Below are 16,831 nucleotides of genomic sequence, written 5' to 3' on the forward strand. Positions count from 1 at the left end.
GTTCTTTGCCTCGTGACGGAGGAAACTGGTGATGACCGGGCAACCGAGAGAGGCGGTTCCCGCCGGGCGGGATGCACGACGGCCGTGGACACGCTCGTCTGCCGCCCGGGAGGCTTCACAGCCCCGTCTCACCGGGGCCCAGTTCTGCTCGATGGAGGCCAGCGGCTGCTCCTGTCCCTGACAGCCGCGCTTCTGGTTCTTCGGGCAGCTTCCTCAGGCCTTTCACAGGTGGCCGCAGCCTCACCGTGCTGCCGCGTCTCGTCCTTGGCTCTCGTGGCCTTTTCCGGGCGGGCGCTGTGAGGGGTCCCTTCCGTGTGCGCTCCACCTGCAGATTCGAGGCCTTGGCCTTGGAGCCTGTTTCCTGGGGCGACAGTCCTTTGCATCCAGCTCTGCCGCAGCCTCTCCAGTGCGGAACGTGCTCCCCTCCTCTCTGATGGCGCCTTCACGCTGCTCCATGGGGAAAGGCCGCGAACTGGGCGCTTCTCACCTGAGGCCCATTACATGCGGTTTCCCTCTGCCTCCCCCACCGCTGCGCTCACCCGCCCAGCCGATGTCCCCACTGCCGGTGTCCCCACAGCTTCAACTTACCTCCTCCTGCCTGTTCAGTGGGAGCACTCACTCGCCACACCTCCGTCCTCAGCCCTGTGGCCCTCTGCGCTCTTCAAGCTGACCTCATCCGATGTGTCCAGTGTGGCGACAACTTTCCCAGCATCTGTTAACGCCAACCCCTTAGGGCCAGCACCCTGCTCAGTACCACGGTGCCAGCCTGCTCATGTGACCATAAAAGCTACACTTAGCCCTTGATTATCTTCCCCGAAGCCACCCCACCAGTACGCCCCGACTGTCGGTGCCACCGCTGTCCACCTGGAAGGACGGTCACGCTCTAGCGCTCCTACTTCCCGCGGGCGCCCCGCCATTCTCCAGGGCGCCAACTCGCAGTCAGGTCCCAGTGCTGTCCCGGACCTGGACGTGCACGCTGAGGCCCTCGGTGCTCCATCTGCATCTCGCCTAGAACTCTTTCCTTCAGGGTCATCCCTGATGGCCCCAGGGACCCTCCCAGCCCTCCAGTCCCGCTGTGTGAGTGACAGGTACAGTTAACCAACTCAAACTACTCTGGGAGGCAGGGACTCGGCTGCCTCCCACCGCCCCCAGCAAGCAGGAGGGCAGGACAGAGGAACCAGGGCGTCTCCGCTGGGGACTGCAGCCCCTCCAGGCCCCCGTGGCCTCTGAGCGGTGAGTGTCCCCTCAGAGCCGCCGAGAACTGAGCCTTCTGTTTCCCACCGGGACCAACCCTGACACAGGAAGGTAAGACAGTCAGGTTCTGAAATAAATTATTACCTCAGTCTTGACAGTATAAGTTACTATAATCGTGTAAAAATATTTGATAATGTTTTACGATAACATTTTATGATTAAAAAATCCATGTTAGCCTTTAAAACAAACGGAGGGAGGAAAAATAAAAAGGAAAGATAAGCACCCTACTTAGGTAGTTCACAAATTTTTCTCATGAATAACGCTGTGAGGAACATCTTCAGGAATGTACGTTAGGTCAACTGCACTGTAGCAACTGACTGGTCTTTTAAGTAAACTTTTTATTTGGGGATAATTTCAGGTTTACAGAAAAGCTGCAGAGATGACACAGAGTCCCCACACCCACTTCCTCGTCTCCACTAGCGTTAGCATCTTCCCGATCTTCCCGAGCACACAGCTGCCAGGACTAACGTGAACTTCGGAGCGTCACTGTGCCCTGTCGGCTGTTTCGGACTCCGCCGGCTGGCTCAGCGGGGAGGTCCTCCTGCTCCTGGTGCCAGCCCAAGGCAGCACGCCGATCGGGTCATCCCCGCCTCCCGAGTCTCCTCTGGTCCGTGACAGTATCTCAGGTTTGCCTCGTTTTTCATGCCCTTGACAGCTTTGACAGTTTGTCTTCATTATGTTCAGGTTTTCCTTAAAGATTTTCAGTGCACTGAACATGTGTATATAATAGCTATTTTTAATACCATTGCCTGCTAATTCTGTCATCTCTTCGTTTCTAGGCCTGTTTAATTGATCTTTTCCTGCTGGTTCACAGGTTACATTTTCCTGCCTTTTCAACGTCTAGCGGTGGTTATCGGAGTCCAGGGTCCCTGCTCTCAAGCCGATTCTGTTGTTGCCCTTGAGAGTGTTACTTTATTCTGGTGGCACCTGAGTTACCTGAGAATGAGTTTCCTCTCTTTGAAGCCTCTTCTTTAAGCATTGTCAGGATGTGTCTGATTCACCCCGCCACTGACGTAAGGCCCCCTGGGGAGCACAATGGGTGCCTTGGGCCTTCAGTGAGGGACTTGGCCAGTTCCAGCCTCATGGGACCTTTGGGAGTGGCTCTAGTACATGTTTTCTTGTTCTCAGCTGGGTGTCATGGAGTCACGCTTTACCTGCGACGGGCTGACACACGGCCAGACTCAGAGACCCCATGCACGCTTCCGGACCCTCTCTCTGCCAGCTCCGCCCTCGCCCGCATGCTGTGCTGCCCATTCCAGCCACTCCGGCCTCCCTGAACTCCACTCTCTGTCTCAATTCAGCAAGCCCAGCAGCCATTTTGGGGTTCCCCTCCCTGCACAGCAGGCTGAAATGCACGTGGGCTCACCGTGTCTCTTGTTCACCGTCCTGCAGTCCCATGTCTGCAGAGTTGTTTCGTGTACTTTTTCTACTTTTCTCCTTGTTTGCCCCAGAACGACAAGCATAGATGCCGTTACTCCCTCCTGGCCAGAAGCAGAATTCTCACTTCTGATTTCGAAGTTTTTCTTGTCGAACTCAGTTTCATTTAAAGGCTTTGTCATACTTCTTGGCCCCATGTTCCTTTAATTTCTGAAATTATTTTTTAAACTTCTAATTCTTGAGTTCTGTCACATTTGAGTTTTCAAATCCTGCTTCAGGTGGTCATTTCCTGTTCGTGTCGCGTAGCTTGATCGGTTCTGCGAGCGCGTCCCCTCATCGCCTCACTTTATTCGCCCCGCCCCCATCCTCGTAATATTTACAGACCGCGGCTGCAAATACGAGGGCTGTAAACAGGGATGATTTCTAAGGAACTGTGAATGTTTTTAACCTCCATGTCAGAATTCCTAAAGTCCTGATGGGGCAGGATGTGCTGTTCCCCCATTTGGCAGAGCTGGGACTAACAGTGAATGAGCTGCGGAGGGCCATGGAGGCTGGTGCTAAGGACAGACGGCCCACTCTGTCTGCACCTGTGTAGCCTGACCCTGTCTGAGCAGGAGCGGGCGGAGCAGGCAGAGGTTACCAGGCTAGCATTGCTGCCCGCAACACAGACCAGCACGGTGACCAAACCAAACGTACCTTCCAAAGGTGGAAAAATCGGGGTACAAATGGAAAGAGAAAACTAGTAACTGAGCTTACAGGAATGAATAAGTGGGTTGTGTCATGTAATGAGAGAAATCTAGTATCATAGTAGCACCTCAAGAACGTGAGCTGTTGTCACTAGCTTGATTACTCCCAAGGCCTGAAAGGGCGGAGTCATCCAGCTGAAACCACCCGATTTGGGAAGCTGCCCAGATGGAACAGAAGCCTGTGGACCCCGAGGGGCATTTTAATGTAATACAGCGATGGCTGGTGTTACGAATGACCGAGTGACACCCCAGCGATGTGCCACTGTCGTCTGACTTGTAGTTTTGCTATTAGAGGTCCACGTCCCAAAACCAGAGGGTAAACTGTGACCCTGATTTACAGTAAGAAACGCGTATGTGGTCTTTGTCGCCATTTCTGGCACAGCTCCTAAAACCCTAGGAATTTGCTCAGTCACAGGACTGGGAAAGGTGTCTGTCATGTTAATACAGTACAGGGGCTGGGGAAACGGGGAGCAGTGGAGCCGACCACGGGTGAGAGGGCGGGAACTTTCACCGCCCCCCCCCACCCCCGCATCTGGGCAAGGAAGGGGCTGATGGCGGAACCCGGTGCCAGGAACTGATTTACTCCATCGTGCGTGTGATGAAGCCTCCATAACCGAGGGAGGCCCAGGCTGGGAGGGCTCCCGGGTGAGTGGGCACGTGGCAGCTCCTCGCCCCTTCCAACACCGTGGCTGCCTCATCTCCTCCCTCTGCGTGTTCATTTCTGTCCTCTCTCACACGCTTTTGTCATGAGCAGGCAGACGCTAAGTGATCTGATTCCCAGAGTCCTGAAAGCCACTCTAGCATGTTAACTGAACCTGAAGGGCGGGGTCCCGTGTCAGAAGCGTGGGTGGCACCCTGGACTTGCTGGCACCTGACTAGGCATGGGGCAGGCGTCTTGTGGAACTGAACCCTCGGACTTCGGGACCTGGTGCTGTCTCCAGGTAGACCGGGTCCCAGCTGAGGTGAAGCGCAGGACGCCCAGCTGGTGTCTGAGAACCGCCTGGCGTGGGGAGAACTCTGCATGTCTGGGGACCGGAAGTGTGGACAGCGAGGTGTTCTGAGCAGTGAAGACGACTCACAAACAGGTAGACAGAACTGGGTTTTTCTAAGACAGCTTTTTTCGTTCTCATAGTAACCTTGTATGGGACTTGACCCTCTTCTGTTGCTCATCGATGAGTTCAGTTTTGCCGAAGCGTGAGGAGGGATGGTTCAGACAGCAGCTCCCCACAGGGCGCCGCCCCCTAACGTGTGTGGTCCCGGCGGCACGGTGGCTTGCCGCGACACGCCTGGCTTTGCGTCCCTCCTCCACCTCCCCAAGTTTTACCTTTCTCTTTTTTCCCTGTCCTGCTCAGTTTTCATCCCATTCCCAGCAGTCTGTGCTCGCGCCGGGACCCTGGCCTACAAAGCAGGCCTGGAGAGAAGTTTCAAGTGTCCCCAGGACTGGGAGGCTCCCGCCCTCGCACTCACCCACGGGGCTCACTGCTGCTCTCAGATGCACCCCCAGTTCCCTGTTAAAAACCTGCTGCCCGCGTCGGGTTCTTACTGGGCACTGGTGCGCACAGAGGCTGTGTGCTGGAACTCACCGTGAAACCATCTGTGCCTGGACTTTTCTTTGTGGGAAGGTTTTTAAACTACAACTGTAACTGGTTTAATACACGGGCTGTTTCTGTAGGGAAGCTGGGTAGTTTGCTTCTGCTCCCTTTTGCTTTCTGTCACGCAAGTGTTGATAACACACAGGTCTTACGGTTACTAAGTCTCCCCAACCCACTTTATTATAGAGCCTGTGGGGTTACCCTGTCGCCTGGCTGCTTTGTGAATGCTGCGGGCACTGACGGCGGAGCGCACAGCTGTGCCACGACGACCTCCTCTGCCACTTCCTCAGAACCCAGGTCAGTCCCTTTTTACTTATGCCATTTTCATGGGTGTGAAGTAGCATCCTATTGTGGTTTTAGTTTGCATTTCCCTGATGACTGTGACATTGAACACCTTTTTACTTGCTGAGCCGTTTATACGTCTTTGCGTCGAGTATTGGATCCATTTTAAAAACCGGGTTGTCTTTTTATGCTGAATTTTAAGCACTGTTTCTACGTTCTGGATACGAGTCTATGGCTCACCTAATCAGTCATTTCCCGTCCTCCTGCGTTTTCCCCCTTGGCTGTACGACCCATTCTGGAGTCGTCCGTCCCTGTGTACGGAGTAAGGCTTCATGCCCGTCCGTGGGGACGCGAAGCTGTCCGGGCGCCGTCTCTCTCGAGGAGTTTTCCCTTGACTCGTGTTGGCTCATTTGCTGAAAATCAGTTGCCAAATGTGTGCGGGTCTGTTTCCGTTCTGCCAGTCTCTTCGTTATCCAATAGCCGGCATCACGGCCAGTCTTAAACTTGTGCAAGCCTTCCAACTTCATCCTTCCCAAAATTATTTCCGCCGCTCAGTTGTATGCATGTCCATGTGAGTTTGAATATTAGATGGTGAAGTATAAAAAGCCTCCTGGGATTTTGACGGAGGATAGCATGTAAATCTGTAGGTCAAATTGTGGAGAATTAACATCCTAACAATACTGAGTTTCCTAATCCATAGACATAGTATAGCTCTGCATTTATTTAGGTTGTCTTTTATTTTTTCTCAGCAATGTTTCGTACTTTCTATTCATATATTTGATACTACTGCAGATTGCAATTACAATGCCATTACTTTCAAGTTTGAATTGTTCGTTGCTACCGTATAGAAGTACAGTTCAGTTTTATATCGACCTTTTATTTTGTGCTCCTAATAAACTTCCTTTTACTATTTATGTCGTAGTATTTTTGAAAACTCAGATTTTCTACACGCTCGATCACAGTCTTGGTTCTAGTTCTTCCTTTCCAAATGTATATTTCTTTCTCTTCCCAACTACACTGGCTAAGACCTTCGCCACACATGTGGAATGGAGCGGTAAGGTGAGCACAGGCATCTGTGCCCTGTTCCTACTCATCTTTTTTTCTTTCAACGAGACTGTCATTTTTCAGAGATGTCATTTATCGTGTAGAGGAATTTTCCATTTTTAGTTTGCTGAGTTTTTATCATGTGTTAAATTTTGTCATAGTTGTTTCCTGCAAGGTTAACAGGCCTTTCCTCCTGTACTGTAAACTATACTAATTGGTGCTGTAATACTGAAGCAGCTTTCTATTCTTAGGATCAAACCCACTTTTCATCAGCCATCACCCTTTCTACATATTGCTGGGTTTGATCTGCTGATGTGTTTAAGGGAGTCTTGCTTCTGTATTCATGAAGGACACTGGCCGGTAGTTTTCTGGTGTATTGCTTTTAAAATTGCTCATATCATCAAAATTTCACAGAAGTTTGTGTACTGGTATAGTTTTTTCCTCCACTGTTTGATAGAATTCATCGATGAAACCATCTGTGCCTGGAGTTTTCTTTGGGGGAAGATTTTTAAACTATAAATTTAATTTATCTGTTTCTATAGGAAAGTTGGGTAATTTGTTTCAAAGAATCTGTCCATTTAATCTATTGGCATAAAGTTGGTCATAATCCTTATCCTTTTTGTAAAAACAATTTATTTTTTAAAGCAGTTTTAGTTTCACAGTAAAATTGACTAAAGTATAGAACATGCCCCCCGTTGCCCCACCATCAACATCCGGCATCAGTGGTAGCGTGTCACCACTGACGCACTTGTGGTGACACGTCACTGTCCCGTCTACTTTGGTGTTGTACAGTCTGTGGGTTCTGATGTACAATGACGTGTCCACCATTATAATGTCATACGCAACAGTTCCGCTGCCCTAATGATCCTCTGTGCTCTGCCTACTCATCTCACTCTCCTGACCTCTTACTGCCGCCATGGTTTGTGTTTTCCAGAACGTCACATAGCTGAAATCATACAGTACATAGTCTTTTCAGATTGGCTCCTCAAGTTTCCTTTTCTTTTGGATGCTGACTCTATTGCCTGGATGGACCACAGTTTATCCATTCAGCTACTGAAGGACATCTTAGGTACTTCCAAGTTTGGGCAGTTAGGGATGAAACTGCTGTAAATAAGATTTTTGTGTGGGCATAAGTTTTCAGTTCCTTCGGGCACATACCAAGAGGCTTGATTGTTGTATCATATGGTAAGATTTAGTTTCCTAAGAAACCATCAAATCATCTTCCAAAATGGCTGTACCGTTTAGGTTCCCAGCAGCAACGACTGAGTTCCTATTGCTTTTTGTTCTTTTTAACATCTGCGGAATGTCTGATAAGACTGCCAGTCTTTACTGATGTTAGCAATTTGTGTCTCTTTTTGGACTAGAGGTAGTTTTAGCAGTTTGATACTCTTAATCCAGTTGTTTTCTGTTCCATTAAGGTGGAAGTATAAATCGCTAATTTTAAACAGTGCTATAAATTTCTCAAGCACTGAGCTGCGGCCTACAAACTTTGCAATGTTGTGTTTTAAGTCAGTTCAAAATAGCCTTTTGATTTCTTTGACCCATGGGCTACTGGGAAGTATGTCACTTGTAGATTTTCAAATATTCAAAAAATTTCCAGTTATCTTTATTATTGGTTTCTAATATATAATTTTCATTAGTTGAACTTGTATAAATTGTTTAACATTAGGGAACATAATCTAACCTGATAATTGTTTCATGTGTACATGGATGATTCTGTTCTTACTGGATGAGGGGGGGGTTCCATGAATGTTAACTATGTCAACTTAACTATCCTGACTGCGATAGCCTGTCCACCTGCTTCATCAGTTATTGAGGTACGGTGAAGTCTCATTACGGTCATGGATAATGTCTCCCCTGGCAGTTATGATTGACCCGTTTTGGTGGTATGCATTTTGAAGTTCTGTTCTTAGCTATATAAATGTTTGAGATTGTTTCCTCTTAAAGAATTGACAAATAATAATATAGTTACTCCAGATGTCTTCCAAGTAGTGTTCATCATGCGTATATTTGCCCATCTTTTTCTGTCTTCATATTTAAAGTGAGTTTCTCATAGGCATATAGTTGGGTCTTGCATTTTTATCCAAGCTAACAGTGGCTGCCTTCTAAAGGGGGGCATTTAATTTATATTTAATGAGAGCATTGATTTCATTGGGTTTAAATCTACCATCTTGCTGTTTTGTTTTCTGTTATGTACCACCTGGTCTTTAAAGTTGAATGACTCACAGAAAGTTTAAGATATAGACAGACTCTAGCATGGTCCTAATTGGGTGCTTAAGCTACTGTGGTTCAAGATAAAAATAACAAAGTACCCCATAGAACTCTGTCTCTGAGATGTAATACTTTATAGGCTGAGCATTTAGTATATACAGATGATTCCTAAATTTATATCTCAACTTGACATAGATATGAGATCTTGACCTCTATATCCAACAGCCTACTTAACTCTACCTGGATGTTTCACAGGCAACTCTAAAGTCAAGAAATCCACATAATTCAAGCTAAGAAACTGTGAAACTTACCTACCTTGCATACTGGTTCATCAGCTGACTCCAAGTGTATTTCTTACCATGTGTCGCATACATAGGACAGCTCAGACTTGAAGCCCCAATATGAGATAGGTAAATAATTAAAAGGATCCTTTATTTTAAGTGTAGCTAGTACCATAATTCATCAAAATAATTTATAAGTTAACTGCTTCTTAAATACAATCTTATAAATGCCTCTTGAAGTTAAGTCATGTGGATTCAATCAGTTTGTGTAAAATTAACTGTCTCTTACGAAGTCTTCTAAGAAAGGAAATCAAGCCCAGTTCCCGATCAGATCAGTGCCATTCCAGCATTAAAGGGGATTAAAAAGCGTAATTTGAATAGACCTAGCAATGTCCTGAATGTTTCCCTTCTGTACAAACCTCTTTAAAGTAAAACTATATTCTGGTTTCCTCCCATAAGCAAGACCTCCTTCCTTAACAGCAGCTCGGAAATGACCTATCTTGGCGAGACACTTCTTCACCTCCTGAGGGCCACACGGTGCTCCAGTCTCTAGCACATCTGCTGTCTCACCTCATCTTCCCAGGCATCTCCATAGGACAAGCACGATGAATCACCATCCAGCCACGGCCTCCGCCTTAACCTTCCAAATGCCACTGCTGTGAGGAAGAGCCATCACAGATTGCCATAGCAACATAGCCTTTGTGACTCAGTGGATCAACTACTCGCAGGCACTGTCCAACCGACACCTGGTACAGCCGATTATTCTTCTGGAAGAAAAAAATTCCACCAGTTATGTGTGTCAACTTAAAACACAGACCATGGTAAAGAAGCTACAGTAATCCAGAAGAGACGTGGAACGTTTAAGGTTGCTTGGGGATGCTACAAACCCGGAACTACCTTCTACAAGGTACAGTGAGTCCATGTGTCATGCTCCCTCACTTAGCCCCTTCTGTCTCCTCCCCATCATCGCTAAGCAAGCTGCTCACCCCAAAGGTCCACTGCTGGGACCCTCCTGATCCGTGGCACTTCATGAGGCGGGGTGGGTCTGAGGAGCGGGTTTCTGACATATCCAGGCACAGGAGATTACTTAAAATCAATTCATGCTCTTCATTATAAATCCATATCTAAGGAAGAAAATAAAAGATCATAACCTCAAGTCCTAGCTACAGCAATCAGACAAGATAAACTCACAGTATTATAATAAATCACAAGTTGTAGGATACAGAATTGACATACAGAAATCTGTTGTTTCTTCACACCAGTAACGATCAAAATTAAGACAATAAGCCCTTACCGGTATATCAAAAAGAATAAAATACCTAAGAATAAATTTAACCAAGGAGGTAAAAGAACTGTACTCTGAAAACTGTAAGACACTGAAGAAAGTGGAAATACAAATAAATGGAAGGATATACCTTGTTCATGGATTGGAAGGATTAATATTGTTAAAATATCCTTACTACCTAAAAAAATATACAGAGTTGATGCGATCCCTATGGCATTCTTCTCAGAATTAGAACTTGTAGTTCCATAAAACATTTAGGATTAAAGACCCCGAATAACCAAAGAAATCTTGAGAAATGAAAGAACAAAGTGGAGAAGTATCATGATCCCTAATATCAAACTACAAAGCTACGAAAATCAAAACAGTATGGTACTGGCATAAAAACTGACACACAGAGCAATGGAATAGCAAGCCCAGAAATAAATCCTTGCTTACACTGTCAATCTATAACAGAGGAGGCGAGATGTACAGCGGGGTAACAGTCTCTTCAATAAGTGGTGTTGGGGAAATTAGACCACGTTCTCATACCACATACAAAAATAAAATGGATTAAAAAGTTAATGTTAGTACTGAAATCATAAAACTTCTAGGAGAAAACACAGCAACATCTTTTTGGAAATATCTGTTCAAGCAAGGGAAAGAAAAGGACATCAAACTAAAAACATTTTTGTATAGCAAAGGAAACCAATAAATGGAGGAGACAACCTACGAATGGGAGACGGTATCTGCAAAGGATACCCTCAATAAAGGGTTAATATCCCCCCCCACAAAAAAAATCCAATTAAAATAGGCACAGGACCTGAGCAGATATTCCTCCTAGAGGACATAGAGATGGACAACAGACATACGAAAAGATGCTCAACATCATTAATCAGAGAAATGCAAATTAAAACCACAATGAGATACCACCTCACACCTGTCATCAAAAAAAAATCAAACAAGTGTTGGCAGGATGTACAGGGAACTCTCATGCACTGTTGGTGGGACTGTAAATTGGTGTAGCTATTATGGAAAACAGAAATATCATATGTGGGACCCAACAATCCCACTTCTGGGCATTTATCCAAAGAAGATAAAAACACTTATTCTAAAAGAAAGAGGCACCCCTGTGTTCACTGCGGCATCATTTACAGTAAGCCAAGGTATGGAAGCAACCTCACTGTCCATGACTGGACAACTGCATAAAGATGTGGTACACATACAATGGACAATTCAGCAATAAAAAATGAAATCTCACTACCTGTGACAACATGGATGGACCTAGAGGGTATTACGCTAAGTGAAATGACATAAATCAGAGAAAGACAAATACCTATGAGCTCACTTATATGTGGAACCTAAAAAAAATGAACAAGAGCCAGAAACAGACCCACAGATGGAGAACATGCTGATGGTTGCCAAGGGGGAGGGGGCAAAGTGCACTTCTTCGCCGTTTCTAACAAACTTTCTATATAACTGAAAAGGACAAAATGCTCTGAACAAAGAAAATGCTACTATGACAAACTGATCAGAGGTAGAAAAGTATGCAGAGACGAAAAGTTGTATTAGGTGATCTCTAGAATCATTCCCAACTTTTAATCCATATGATTTAAGGTTAGGTTAAAACCCTGATGCCTGCCCCCCTCCCTCCTCAGGAAGGACCGGTGGCAGAGTCCCTTCACTAAAGGACACCTGCGGATGGGCTGCGAGCACAGAAGCCTCACTCACCTGATTTGGGTCGCTGTAGTCACACGCCTTAAGCACCACGAGGCCTCCTTTCTGACTTGGGCGGCCCTGGGCCACCAGACACTTGCCGGTCTGGAGGTGATAGAGCTGAAAAGGAAGACACTGCTCATGAAAGGCAGCAAGCACAGACAGACCGAAGTCGGAAAACGCCCTGAAGAATGCTAGAAAAGGCTCTGGGTGAGATATGAGAATATTATTCCAGAGGCATGGATTCCAAAGGTGATAAAACAGCAGTTTTTACTCCTAGGTTCTAGCTTAGGCACGTACGAGCATCATGATTCAGGGTTACAGGGTACTTTAGCACTATCTGCAGGCAGTGTTAGTAGGAATTCTACTTACGCGCTTACTAATCTACACAGAAGGAAGAAAAAACTATCATCTCTGCACTAAACCTTAAAATGATATTAAAGAAATAAGAACAAAAGGTGTAAAGCAAACAGTAAATAATTCAATGTAATACGCACGCTAAACTGGAGATAAATGCAGATTAGAAACGCCACAGAAGTGAGATTAGCTCCATTAGGGCAAGCATAATGATGAGAAAGGATTTCAGCCATGTGGACATACACTGGTACCCGTTTTGATGAGAAAACACCTAATAACGTCTTGATTTTTTTTTTTTTTTTTTTGATCTACAAGACAGAACAAGCAAGCTGAATTCCAGCCACTTAGTGGGTCAAAGAATGGCATGGTGAAAGAATCCAGAAAAGTGCCTTCTTGCACACGAGAGAAAGCTGGCAACAATTGATAATACCTACATTCAACTTTCAGAAAGCAAGTTCTAAGAAATTCAGGAAAAAGGTATGTTTTTCTGGCTAGGCCTCCAAAATTTAAGGGTGATTATAAAACTGAAGAAATGCTACAGGAAACAAAAGGGAACGTCTGAAGACACGTGGTGGATCGGCGGGCTTTCTAAGCTCAGATGACGGCCCAGAACAGCAGATGTGAACTTTCGCCTCACACCACCACCGAGACCCCAGCCACCCGCACCTCCTGTCCGTGGTCAGTGCCCGAGCTGAAGCTGAACAGCGTCCAGCTGCCCCAGTTTCTCCTTTGTTTTCCTCATTGAATTTTATACTTACACTCTGCCTTTATTTGTATATTTATATGTATCCTCTAAGGAGCGAGCTAGTATCTAACTCATAGAAGTCAAGCTCCCTTTACACTGGCAGGTAAAGAATCTTATTAACAGTGAAGATACTAAAATTTCTAAGGACTTACACCTGAGTGGAGGAAATTCTCATACTAAATATCGTTAGGTCTGCAATGACACTGTATCATACAACTCTGAAAAGATGACTTCCTTACCCTTCCACGCTGAAGGACTTTGGGACGTTTTGGCCCTCTGTTGATAAAAATGGGTTGCTGGGGTTTGGCATTGGGTCCAGATACCTGCATCTCTGGGTAAATATTATCCAAATACCATTTAAATGATTTACAACCCAACTTCTTCCTCAATTCAACACGCTCACTGATGTTCCCATAGCTTCTGGTCCTCAGGTCCGGTCTCAAGGAAAAATACTGCTCCTGAATTTAAAAGAAAATTGGAAAATAAGAGAATAGATTTTTAAAAATAAATATCAATTATACTGAGGTCCAAAGAACTGAAAAAATGGATTATGACCGAAAACATTTTCTACGCCAGTGTCTTCCTAATGTTGCAAAAAAAAAAAAAGGGAAAGTTGTTACACAATCAGGTCCGTAATTGACAATGATACAACATCTTAAATTGTAAGATGCACCCCAATTTTAGAAATGGCTAGACACGTAAAAACGTGTATCTTGGAATCAATGAAACAGGCTACCTAGGAGATTAGCACTTCTCAACCTGTCCGATGCAGGTGTTAAAAATGACTGAAGACACCAAGCAAGATTTCTAGGAGTTATGTCTACTGCTAGTTACCATTTAGTTATATTTCAGATATTTAAAACCTTTAGTTAACTCACTAAAAATCACAATAACAAACCCATTACCCACTTACATTAATAACGTGCTTTGAACAAAAACTTTAATGAGAACAGTGACGCCACTTTGTTTTTGCAAATCTTTTCAACGTCTGGCTAAAAAGTTAGCTGAATTCTCTTACCTATATTCAACCGGTTACTATAGGTTCTTAGGTTAAATATATTTCTAAAACAAGTTCATGAACATTTTTATAACTTGTAGATAATGATGGTTATTCTTTTGATACTACGTTAAAACCCAGTAACTCTTAAAGGTCAGCCGCCAGGTAAAGCAGGAAGGCGTACCGTGACTCCGCACTGCTGCGTCAGCATCTGCCAGTCGCCCTGCTCTCTGAATGGCCATCTTACCACGGAGACTTTTATAACTTCATGCATCAGTCCTTTGGAAAGTACTGGTCCTGCCAGGCTGTGAAGTTCTTCCAAATACATAATACTCCAAAATTATATTCATAAATATCACTACCAATCTCATCAGAAAGGATTTTAAGTACTGGGAGCTAACAAGCTCGTGGTGAAGGATACAAGTGTTCCAAAATTCTAATTTTCAACCTGAAAGCCTGAATGTGATCATTTACAGCAAACGCTATTAGTTGTTCTCCTTGGAGTGACAGGCTCGGTTGGTTCGTTTTTGAAAGAAATGTCTGCCAGACTCGCAAATGTGAATCCCCATGGGTTTGAGAGTCATTCTCTTACATAAAAAGTGTTTCCTAGAGAAAAGGGGCTAGATCGGCTGTAACTCACACTGCACAGGTATTTCTCCTGGAGTCCACTCTGTCTTCGGTACACAGCAAAGGCGCCGTCTGTACGCCCGACATGAATATGGACACAGGACACCGTGAGACACGCTGCGGTCTGATACGATTCATTTTCGCGACTTCGCCAAAGGCGTCTTGGATGGAACTGGCTTCGTTAACGCGCCCTGCTTCGCGCTGCTGTCTGCGCCGTCGGCGTGACGTCAGCACGGTGAGACGGCGAGTGCTGTTAACCTGGCCGTGAAGAGAGCACTGCCCAGCAGACCTCCTCGAGTGTGGGCCGTATTTTGAGAGCTTCCGTGTTACACAGTGATGATGCAAACATGCTGGACTTCGGAGGAGCCTCACAGGAGGGAAGAGGTCCACGGAGTCCCTGCTGTGACTCCCCGGCACGGTCAGTGTTTCATGCTCCTGTTCGCACAGCACATGGTATGTTCCCCTCCACTAGCGTTTACCTCCACGTTAAACATTACTGTGCGCTCCCCTGGGTCATCTTTGTACCCCTCAAACCTAACACAGCCTGGTATATAGTAGGTGCTCAATAAAGGCTTGTTTAAAAAACTGTATGCAAACGTTCACAACAGCATTTTTTGTAAGTCAAAAAATCTAAAAAAACTAAAATGTCCATCACATCATGAATGGATAAACAAAATGTGATATATTACTTGGCAGTAAAAACAAAGTACTGATAAATAACCTGGTATAATATAGATAAAGCTGAAAACATCCTTCTAAATGAAAGACGACAGTCACAAAAGAGCACACGATTATGAGATTCCATCTGTACAAAATGTCCAGAATAGGCAAATCTATAAAGTGAAAAGACAATCTGGCTGTCTAGAAGTGGGGGAGAGGCGGGGATGGTGGCTGAAAGATACGGAGTTTCTTTTTAGGGTGATAAAATGTTCTAAAAATGATTTGTGAATTACGCTTCAATGAAGCTGTTCCAAAGAAAATATTGCAAGCTGCGTCTCACAGAGGAGATGGCAGGGAAGGCCACGTGTGTCGACTCGACTAGGGAAGCCGGGACCGGGTCACAGGGAAGCCCAGTGAGCAACAGAACGGAGCCAGACCAGGTTCTGTGGGAGCCACGGGAGAGGGATCAGAGGGAGTAACACCGAAGAGAGACAGAACTACTTCTGATGCTGACTACATCACCTCTGAGTGGTCACTTGGAAAATTAAGAGTCAGAACAAACAATGACTGAAACATTGAGTGAAGAGGAGAAAAGAAACCCAGGGGACAGTCACCCAAACAGAAATGTGAGTGAAAAGCAGCCGAAACCATTCCCAAAGGAGTGGCGGCCTTCCTGTCCCTTCTCGGTGAGAGATTTCAGCTCACCTTGTACTCATCCAGCCAAACGTGTGCCAGCCTCAGGGAGTTGTGTGTCATGGTGTCCTGGCCTTCGGGAGAGCCATATGGTCGTCTTTTTCGGAAGATGTGTCCGACTCTAGAGCAAGGGATGATGAAGAGTTTACCTCCACACATCCAAATCTGGGCAGAAGCGAAATACATGTTAATGGCTGCCTCGCAGTGCTATGAAATCAATGTAAGAATGTTCATGAAATTAACCTTTATTAAATAAGGAGACTTTGCAAGATGTTTTATAAAGCTATTCAAATAGAAGGAAGTCAAAGGGTGTATTTTTAAAAATCTGTTTTTCTGATTAAAAAGAAACTAACTATCACATGTGCACTCTCATACGAGCATGGACCTAAACTCACACTTGCCCTTGACGTTCTACCAGAAGACACTGGATCTTTAGGACTTAGGGACAAGGACTGCCTACTGACTGGTCCTCTAATTTCAGCTTTACAGGTACTTTCTTAGAAAATGGATATAAATTTCTTTTTTGAGAAAAAAAAATATACAGAATAAGTCTAGGTTAAGATTCAAAAGATCTTAGTTCTGATCTAAATTTTTCCCTTAACTTTTCTGAATTGCTTTAGCCAATTATTTTAATTTTTGTAGGACTCGGTTACCTCATCTACAAAATAAGACCAAACTAATGATATCTATTATTCCTTTCAAATTCTGAAGATTATATAGGAATATCTATCTTTTAAAAACACAGTGGTCAATACATTTACCAAAATACAAAATGACACGTGCACAAGGTATTGTGTTAGCCTCTGACTGGGGATTCTGCCATCCAGGCCAGGAGACTGGAGGTGGGAAATGGGAAGAAGTCTGAGTCCGTCCCCAACCGCTCCCCTGCCTACCTTTTCAGAAGAAGGTCTTACCCCCAATGGCTCCCTGAGCCACAGACCCCACCTACACTGTCATCTTTCCAAGCTGAGCAGTTGGAGAAGAAATT

General features: G+C 45.2%; 1 protein-coding gene across 10 annotated transcripts in view; it reads right to left on the reverse strand.

The window, feature by feature from the left end:
- The window catches only part of GALNT11 (polypeptide N-acetylgalactosaminyltransferase 11), a 59,383-nt gene that overhangs the window by 13,755 nt on the left and 28,797 nt on the right, over nt 1-16,831 (reverse strand). For 2 of the 10 annotated variants that reach the window (XR_003042783.1, XR_003042780.1), the window contains exons 8-14: nt 15,856-16,008; nt 13,106-13,324; nt 11,780-11,884; nt 9,774-9,911; nt 9,358-9,554; nt 5,492-5,892; nt 589-728 (exon numbers count right to left, since the gene is read on the reverse strand). Coding sequence is in view for 2 of the 10 variants with exons in the window: in XM_025039017.1 (XP_024894785.1) it covers nt 9,423-9,554; nt 9,774-9,911; nt 11,780-11,884; nt 13,106-13,324; nt 15,856-16,008 (747 nt within the window). In the remaining 8 variants the exon portion in view is untranslated. Of the gene's footprint in view, nt 1-588; nt 729-5,491; nt 5,893-8,906; nt 9,555-9,773; nt 9,912-11,779; nt 11,885-13,105; nt 13,325-15,855; nt 16,009-16,831 lie in introns of those variants that run through there. The other 8 variants (XR_003042786.1, XR_003042785.1, XM_025039017.1 and 5 more) reach the window with 6 other exon arrangements.

This window comes from Pteropus alecto, unplaced genomic scaffold (genome assembly GCF_000325575.1).
Source record: "Pteropus alecto unplaced genomic scaffold, ASM32557v1 scaffold48, whole genome shotgun sequence".
NCBI lineage: Eukaryota > Metazoa > Chordata > Mammalia > Chiroptera > Pteropodidae > Pteropus > Pteropus alecto.